The 9,451-nt window shown below is 38.1% G+C and overlaps 1 protein-coding gene across 1 annotated transcript; it reads left to right on the top strand.

Moving 5' to 3' along the window:
• Nucleotides 1–936: 936 nt before the first annotated feature.
• LOC124111301 (neurogenic locus notch homolog protein 1-like) lies at nucleotides 937–7,313 on the top strand. The gene is made up of 6 exons (XM_048396157.1): nucleotides 937–1,092; nucleotides 3,397–3,454; nucleotides 3,644–3,832; nucleotides 4,324–4,467; nucleotides 5,210–5,326; nucleotides 7,000–7,313. Exons 1-6 carry the CDS (start codon nucleotides 1,030–1,032, stop codon nucleotides 7,170–7,172), a joined length of 744 nt encoding a protein of 247 aa, XP_048252114.1. The 5' UTR covers nucleotides 937–1,029; the 3' UTR covers nucleotides 7,173–7,313.
• The last annotated feature ends 2,138 nt before the right edge of the window (nucleotides 7,314–9,451 follow it).

Raw genomic sequence — 9,451 nt, forward strand, 5'->3', positions numbered from 1 at the left:
ACAATCTGAATTTTATACTAACGGGACAAAGCAAAGCAAGAAATGGTTGAAAATACCAACATAATATTTGGTCATCTTGTCTGATCAATGTATAAACATCACAAATCCATTGACAAACCCTATACCGGGTAATAGGAGACAGAGAGACACGACCTGAAACAGGGGTGGTGTAACAACTCAATCAACAATATCCATATCGGATGTGACAACCATTGGCGTTTGTACAGGCGAGGCTGCGGCATTGTAGCCACCAGATAATTCGACACAGTCTAGGGAATATTGTTCCAAATGTCAACCAAAGATTGGCAAACTGGATTAGCGTTATCGACTGGCTCTGGAGGTGCTGTCAATAGTCTGTGCATGAAAATATGTTTCATGTATTTGGGGTAGAACATGAAAAGATTTCACATACGATGGGGGTGGGGTGGGGAGGAGAAAGTGAATGTTACCAGCCCCACGACCAATCCCCCCGCCACATACCCATCCACTTTTATAAATTACCAGTTCCTAGTGGGACGATAACATCCCCGGGATCCTATACATATGATGATATGATTGTAGTTTAGCAGCAGGAAAATATAACGAGTAATCTCACCAACATTTTGTCTGGGTCGAATCACTCTCTACCTTCTTGATTATACTTGATTATTTTATATCAATTTGACAGGGCTGATTTAACAGGGGAGTCTTCCATACTCGTCAAACTGCTCCTTAATAAATTGTGAATATTTGTTGATATATGACCCTATCGTTCAATCATAATGACTTTTAACAAATTTTTACATGGAAAACTAGTTTAAGCTAAAACAGCTTGAGTTCCTGCTGGTTGTGAAAATACACATAGAAAATCGGGAGATGACAACAGAATAGATATTGAAGATAATAGATATTATTGTCCAATAACACTCCTGAAACACTTTGACATGTTTACCAACAGCTCTTCCCGGACGGTTCGTTACTCATGCAAACTTTTCGATTTTCTTCAGTTTCTTTTTCAGTTATTGCACACCTGCTAATATCACCATCAGCATGTGCGAGACACGTTTACATACGGACAACACATTGTCATCAACCCATCTCCATCAGCAGTCAGTAAGTATTATGCCAGCTACACCTAAATATTTACCCATGTATACCAGTGTCAGTTAAAGGCATTTTTCTTCATCTCCCAGTTTCAATACGTAGATAATGGTTACAAGAACTAAACTGAAGTAAGACTCGCCAAACGTTTTCATGCACTACGGTAAAGTAATATTTTAAAAATTAGGCAATCCTTTTTATGATACTATACATTGTACCTTTTGAAGACTTATCTCTTGCACTTGTCCAACACTGTAGATTATTGTCATTTATTTGTTTATGGACTACATGTTTTAAATAAGTAGGGTTTTTTTAAACTTTGTGATAACCAGGTATGGCTAAGTCCAAGTTCGTAAAACGTTCGTTTGATATATGTAATGCGTTTATATTTACATTTTCCAAATAGGTCGTCATTAATTAATAACGTGTTAACAAGAAAGGATAATTTAGATGATTTCCCGGAGAGTAATTTTGCCCCAAAACATACCATTCCCATTTCAGCAATTTTTGATAGATGGTGAGTTCCACGTTCCCCATGTAACATGAAATTTGGAGTACTTTTTCTTAATGATAAAAGATATTTTAGAAAACGTAGATAGACACCTTCTAGAGTTGAGATGTTTTCAAATCCCCATACTTCGCATCCGTAGAAAAGAACTCGTAAAAGGACACTGTCAAAAAGCCGCAGTTGACATTTATGTGATAAATGTAATTTCCGTCCTTGTCATCAAACAATTATTTTTCTTTCTTCGTTAAAGTGAATTTTTATTTTATTTTTAAAGGTAACACCATGTTAGTTACAGGAATCAGCCTTTTCCAAAACATCATGACCAATTTTTAAATTATGTTAGAAATCATTTTTTTATCCACCATATAATTATATTGTAGGTATGGTAGTATTAACCTAAAGCCTCCACTGTATACAATAAGTATGAAATGAGTTTAATTTATGTTTCAGATCATAAGCATTTGTGGCCTAAAACTGCATCATCTGCGTACAGTAATACAAATATTGTAATTCTATTTTCGTTTCGATCACAGAATTCATCTGCTTTCAATTTGACACCTTTACACGAATGTAAAAGTGCCGCTTCAAGGTCATTAAAACATTTGCAAACAAGACAGGCGACTGGTTTTCTCCTTGTCTTACTTCAAATTTACATGAAAAGAAACTTGTTAAATTACCATAACAGGAAACACATATTTGATATTCTGGTACATATATTATAAATAACGTTAAAACAGTTTCATGATATGCTATTTTGTAATCGTGTTTGCCAAAGTCTTGATCGCCAAACTGTATCAAATGCTTTTTGAAAATCTCCAATGCACAAAATACATTCTTGTTCCTAGGATTTAATAATTCAATGAGGTTATATAGAGCGAACATGTGATCACTGGTGGGAAAACCCTTTCTGAAACCTGCCTGACCTTCCAACAGTAAAGAGTTAGTTTTGATGAGTTTGCAAATGCTTATTTAAGACTACTGTAAAAAATATACAAAACAGCTCATCAAGGTGACAGGTCTGATATTTTAGGGGTTTGGTGGGATTTCACCTCTTGTTATAGCTGAATTAAGAATAGTTCTTTTCGTCAATGTTTACTTCACGAAGAGTATATATATCAAAGTCATCATCTGCCGAAACTTCGTTTACAAGATTGAAAAAAAGGTTGAATAAAGATCAACTATCTGGTAGGTTTTCATTGTCAGACTGCCTTTGCTTACAGAAACAACTGACATTTTAGTTCAGTGTCATAGCTGGATCGTCCCGCCTTTGTTCTAAGCTGTACGACAAGAGGGGAACTTCGATTTATTTACAGTTTATAGTTTATTTCATAGAAAGACATATATTACAATATATATTTACAACTAATTATTTTTCAATAAAGTTTTCGTCATCAAAGGCATGGATAAGTCATTCCTAAAAGTTTATGGTAGACATGCAGAGGTATTTACTGAATGTGATATGCCGCTTGTGACCATGATGCGTGATGCCAACCAATGTTTTGACCTTTACGGTGTACCTCACTGGTACACATACTAATGTGAGTGGCCGATGCTGCAGGTACAACAAGACAAGCTTACTCATAGGCGGATACCTGGCATCATCAGTGCTTTACAATGATCCATTCATATACTTTTCATCCTCAACTTTCCTCTTTATCCGCCATGAAATCTGTTTCAACAGATATTCGAGAATTGACGATTCTCTAGCGTTAACGTTTTGAATTCTTCGTGTTTTGTTTTCAGTTTGTATGCATTTATGTCCGAATTGGTTACTGTTAAGTGTCAGTTTGCAGCATATTGTATTTCAGGCAATGAGTGCCAGCCTGTTTCTCCTTCTTCTGGCAGTAATAGCTGTCGAGAGCTCCGGTAAAGATGAATTAATGTTTCTTGCTATGTATTTAAAATTACAATCTACATATGCATAGTCCATACTATTTTTAAAATATTTAAGTGATTGTATGAACCGAAAGCTTGGAAGCATTAATACATTCTTGGATTTTGAACATTTACAAATATTGTAGTGTCTAATGTCTAATCAGAATTTATTAGTTTCAGATCCATGTTCAAATTTTACACTTTTTCAAAAACTTGACCAACGCCAGTCAACATTTACATATGCTGCACCAGGCATTGATGATAGTAAACTAACCCCAGGTTGGTATGGAATACCAACCAAGTGGAAACTGCTAGAATCAGCACCTAAAACCCGTTCCTGTGGAACACGTTACCCCTTGTGGAAATCAGGTACGTTGGCACTGTCCATGTACAGCCTTACGTGGAACCCTTCTCTGCGTGGTGAGCACAGACCTCTACTAGTTTATTCACAATACCCTCACATTGACAAAGACTTTGACAAACAAACATGCGCGCAGAATACATCGATAATGCAGTTGCAAAATCTATTCTTAAATCGTAAATCGTATTTCTTCACACTTATTGCTGAAGAAACATAATTTAGAAAATAAGGTACTCTAGGAGACCTATACTTTCAAAAGCAATAACAAGTTGAGAAGCATTGTTTATTATAACACAACTGATTACATCAGTATTTGTCGTACATTTGAAATAAGACCATAGAGTGAGGGTCAAACACGTTGAGCAAAAGGACTGACAGGAAGGGATGCAATATGAGAGTCTAACCATTACAATGCTAATTCGATAATGGTTCACCCATATATTACTGTTTGGTATTGCTGTCTGCTGAAAATATAACGTAATTTTTCTCCCATAATAAGGTCTGGTTGGTGAATACGTTTCGATGTGCATAACGACTGGCAGAAAGAAATGCTATAAGAAATTCCAATTCGAGATGAGGCAATGCGACACGGTTGTGATCTTACACTTGACGAAAGTGCGACGCATGACGGGTTTTTGTTTGGGTATGTGATCCCTGTGGAGTATTTGGCAACCATACGTGGGACAACACAGCTTTGTCGTCAACACATGTTGCATGATCACACGACAAACAAACTATTGCCAGGGTCTGATTCATGTAATTTGTATTATTTATGGCAGATTCATATTAAAATAAAAAAGGACACTTTTCAGTGTCGAATCGCGAATGTGGCCAGGATTTTGCCTTGTGTCACAGAAATGAATAGAACAAAATGTTCGAACAAGAATTCCCTCCAGTGCTTATGACCGCTATAATTACACTTATGATCTCCACATGTTATAAAAAAGACACATTTGTGCGTGACCTCTGTCCAAATTAACGATACGATTTGATTGTTCATTGAACTTGTCTTTTTTTTTACCTTATTACTAAAAGTATCTAAAACTGACATCTGGTCAAATTGCATAATGTTTCATTAAAAAAAACCAGTACAATGTAGCCGAGATTAGGCAAGTCAGGTTGTCTTACATATTTTGGTCTGGTATGTTGGCTATTGAACGGGGTCTGGATTTCATCAGTAACTATCCTAATTTTCAATAATTTTGGTGAAAATTCATTGATTCCTGTTGAAATTATGGTATGCAAAACACAAACGTGATAGCTTACTTGATAAGATTATCTACTTGTCTAGGATCTGGTGAGCTAAGCAAAGACTAAAAGAGACAATTGGGGAAAAGTGATCTTATGCCTGCCGTTTCCCTCACGCACACTGCTATTTGTTTCAGAAAACATAGATCCATGCAGGAAGAATCCTTGTCTAAATGGGGGAACGTGCCAGTCACAAAATGAGCGCTACATATGTAGCTGTCTACCTAAACACACCGGACCCAACTGTGAAAAAGGTAAGATGAAACATGCACACTTTTTTTTTAAACACTGTTAAGATAATTTGTTAAACGATTATAACTGTAATACAAATTCAAGGCCCCAGTAGAGCTTTCAAATGATTTATGGTTGACATGTGGAGTATATTTCCAAATTTGACCCATAAGTGACTATAATGATTTCGAATCCAGTTCCTTTTTTTGTCTTGTACATTGTACCATATGGTCCCGTGTTTGTTCGGGTGAACACTTTCCTTACTATCTTGTTTGTGACGAGAGTCACTGGTAGGCACGACACCCTCATGTTTTCGCGGACATCATTATTTGATAGCGGTTCATTCATGTATTTTTTCTGAATAAGGTCAGACCTTTTGGAAGAATGTTATTAAGTTGGGGACTGTATATTCAGTGTCATAACATGTTACATTCGACACCCATTTAAACTTAAAACGAAAACTTTCAAAAGATTTCCAAATTTGACGCATCAGGGACATACATGATGTCCGATGCAATTCCCTATTTTTATCGTCCGTTTGTTCAGGTTACCAGTTTGTTCAGGTTGCCTTTGCATGTATTTGTGATACGCTCACCTTGGCTGATTGATAGAAAACTAACAGAAGCAGTCCACATTCGCCGCCACAAGCCATCAATCAGCAGAGATCAAGGCTATTTCATCCAATCATCTCACTCATGTATGCAATTGTTGTTATTGTTAATCCTCCACCTACTATATATATTCTGTACAATGTTCCTCATTCATAATAACCTACCAAATCAAAATCACATAAACAAACAAACATCCACCATACCCAGCTCCCATAGTTCTCCTCCCCAATCCCATCGGCATCTATTCCAAATCTCAAAATTCCCAATTTCTATATAAGCAACCCCTAAAACCCCCCTCTTGGGTTGCACAGACCACCTTCGCCCCTTTCGGAAACACATTAAATGGCCTGGCCGGGCCCGTGTGCGAAATACGCATCAGTCGGAAAGCGCACGTTAAATCTCCAAAGTAAGTAAGTAAGTAAGTCCTCATTCAGCCGTGTTTGACAACGGTATAAGGATCTATACCGAAACGTTGCCTGTACAGCATTAAAGAATTATGTCTACCTTGTGAGATGAAGATATTCATTTGAAACATTTGATATATTTTGCGATTATTGTCACATGCATAGCTGATAGAACAGACAATAATCGCTTTTGTCGATACTGCCACACACACGGGATTACAGTGATGAAGGGTGATTCTTTCGTTCATTTCTTTCTTTCGTATTTGTCACTTCAATGCAGCCAAGTAGGTCAGCCTGTTATACAGGTGCAATACGCCATCGTCACTCAAACATCTGCACACACGAATCTAATGATCACAATGTGGATGTAATTGATGGCCCCTTTGTTTTGCATTTCATACTCTCCTCTCGGTTAATCTTTTCTTTCTTTCCCGTCGTTGCTAAGATGTATTAAGTATTATCCTGAAAACATATGAACATCCAGAAAATGAAACACAGACAGTCTTTGACGGTCTTTTTGACAGTGTGTTATGATGGTTTCATATTTCCTCCGCAGGTGGACTGCATGTACAATTGTGAAGCTGTAATATGTTCCTGTTCAAAACATTATCGAAACTTGTATTTCACTTAGACAAAGGGTTTGTAAAGGGTGTCTACAGTTTAAGGCATTTGCTGTTTCAGACGGAATTGAAGACATGAAGCCTCGAGTCTCAAAGCTCAAGAAAGATCGGGAGTGTCCAATTAATTCGCCGGACTGTTGGTCCTCCAACTGCAGTATTTCGGCAGTGAGATCGCACATTCACCTCCACGTGATATTTTTAACTTTGGTACAACAGTTACTGTTAAAGCATTAAGGCTCTTTGTTAAGACTTGTCAAGGATGACATCACCTCGGTAACACATGCTATACGCATGTACATGCTCCTTGAAGGAAAGACAAAAGGCTGTGTACGTATCTGAATACATCTTTGCAATAAAATGTTGTTATATTTGGAATTTGTCTTGATGTCTTGATCAGCAACCCATGCTTGCCGTAAAAGGCGACTATGCTTGTCGTAAGAGGCGACTAACAAGATCGGGTGGTCAGGCTTGCTGGCTTGGTTGATGCATGTCATCGATCCAAACAATTGTCTGGTCCACCCTCGATTGTTTACAGACCGCCGTCATATAGCTGGAATGTTGCTGAGTGCGGCGTAAAACAACCAACCAACTCTATGGAAATAGTTTGTATGTCCATCCACAAATAAAGTCAATTCTGCACGCCCCTTTGTATTTGGCAAAATGCATACAATGTACATGAATAAAAACCGGTGGAAAATGGAATTTTAATATACTGCTGCATCACTTCTGTTATACATGAACGTCTATGTGGAGAAATTTTACATGAAGCATTATCATGAAATAGAATAATTATGGCGAACGTTCCTGCCTCGTCATATTCACCCTTTTAATATTAACGTATCTTGTCTCGATGAATCCACATGTGACCAGCTTTCCAAAAACAATGGCGTATGACAAACACATTTTTTGCCGTGTGAGTACAAGATACAGATGGATACAGTTATGTCAACCCATTCTTCTAAGGGATTTCCGTAGTGCTACATTGAGTGCCATTCAGTCGGTAATGACATCTTAAACATCACTGGTACATTGGAAGTGGCCAGTTGCTGCACATTTAAAATGCGTCAGTTGATAATAAAACAAAACCGAACGCATTCCCTTTGCTGGCCGAGGTCATAAATTGAAATTTATGATGTAGGGCTTAGAAATACTAATACGATTTCCAACAACACGATCAGTATTTAATGTAGACCCCCACAATATACAGTACAGTAAACTACGGTTAAAACGAACTCAAAGGGACCACTAATGTTAGTTCCTAATAACCGTAGTTCGTTATAAGCACGTATACAGCATATATACAACATATGGCCGGGAATAAAAAGTAAGTTCGTTATATCGGTAAGTTCGTTATAAGCGTGTTCGTTATAAACGTAGTTTACTGTCTAGAATCATCTTTGTTGGCTTTATACAACGTGGGAGTCGTTTTTCTCAGCCAGTGCAGTGTTGGTGGGTTTATTGAGATCAAAGATTTCATGCCTTTTCAACACAACAATTTCACTTTAAATTGGTATCCTTACCTTTGCTAGCTTAAAAGCAGAACATGTAACCCACCTCTCATAGGTGAGGTGAGGTGAAATGGGGTTTAACGTCGCGTCATAGATTATTGCACTTATATAGCGACGTGCATGCACGTGTATGTGTGTGTGTGTGGCTGCTTGCACTAGTCCAGACTGATGCCGATTTATAGTGCTAGCACACTGAGATACCATGCCGCAGTTTAACATGAATACCCCACTCAGACACAGTATACTGACTCCGAGCCGACCAGTCCTTGTTTTAGCCCCTTAATGCCGAGCGCCAGACAGGGTAACAACAAGTACCATCTTTTAACGTCTTTTGGTAGGACGCGGCTGGGGATCGAACCCCGGACCTTCCGCTCTCCGGGCGGACGCTCGACCATTAGACCACGGAGGCGGTCCACCTCTCATAGCATGGCGAGGAAGTGAATAAGTTGGGTATAACGTCATTGTGAACAGTACTAGTATTTCTATTATGCGTCGACGTGTCAGTTTAAGATTGGAGGAAAGGCCAAGCGATGCAGGCTTTTTCAACTTTTGAGAAAGACGCGAGCACGGGTATAATGCTGCAAAACAATGATAGTGTATAATGAGGGCGCATCTATGATTAAATCACCATATAATCGGATCCTGGCACGTCTAAGGGACGCAACTCTTCATGCGTCATGACGTGTGGGATTTTGTGTGTCCATAAAGTTTATGTAATAATTATGTGCTTCATTATTTGACAGATGTGGTTTGTTGACATATACATTAACGTCAGTTTCCAACTCAGTTACTCAAAAGTTGAATATTCATTCTTTCGATGTAACGGTCACGTTAGCTTCGGAAACACTCGCTGCTATCGCCATGATTCTGTGTTTATCATCATCTTGCCAAACGTTCTCATTCCACATATAAGTATTGTCAACAGCATTGGACCGTTCTGGTTTCTCTTCAACAAGGGGATTTAATGTCATAATAAAATCTCACTTGAGGTCCATAGCACAAACT

Source organism: Haliotis rufescens, unplaced genomic scaffold, assembly GCF_023055435.1.
Source record: "Haliotis rufescens isolate VD_foot unplaced genomic scaffold, xgHalRufe1.0.p SCAF_15, whole genome shotgun sequence".
Classification (NCBI taxonomy): domain Eukaryota; kingdom Metazoa; phylum Mollusca; class Gastropoda; order Lepetellida; family Haliotidae; genus Haliotis; species Haliotis rufescens.

Coding starts and splice junctions, on each gene's coding strand:
- LOC124111301 (XM_048396157.1), top strand. CDS start 1,030: ATGTGCGAGACACGTTTACATACGGACAACACATTGTCATCAACCCAT. Junction 3,833..4,323: donor TTACCCCTTGTGGAAATCAG/GTACGTTGGCAC, acceptor TCCCATAATAAG/GTCTGGTTGGTGAATACGTT. Junction 5,327..6,999: donor CGGACCCAACTGTGAAAAAG/GTAAGATGAAAC, acceptor TTGCTGTTTCAG/ACGGAATTGAAGACATGAAG.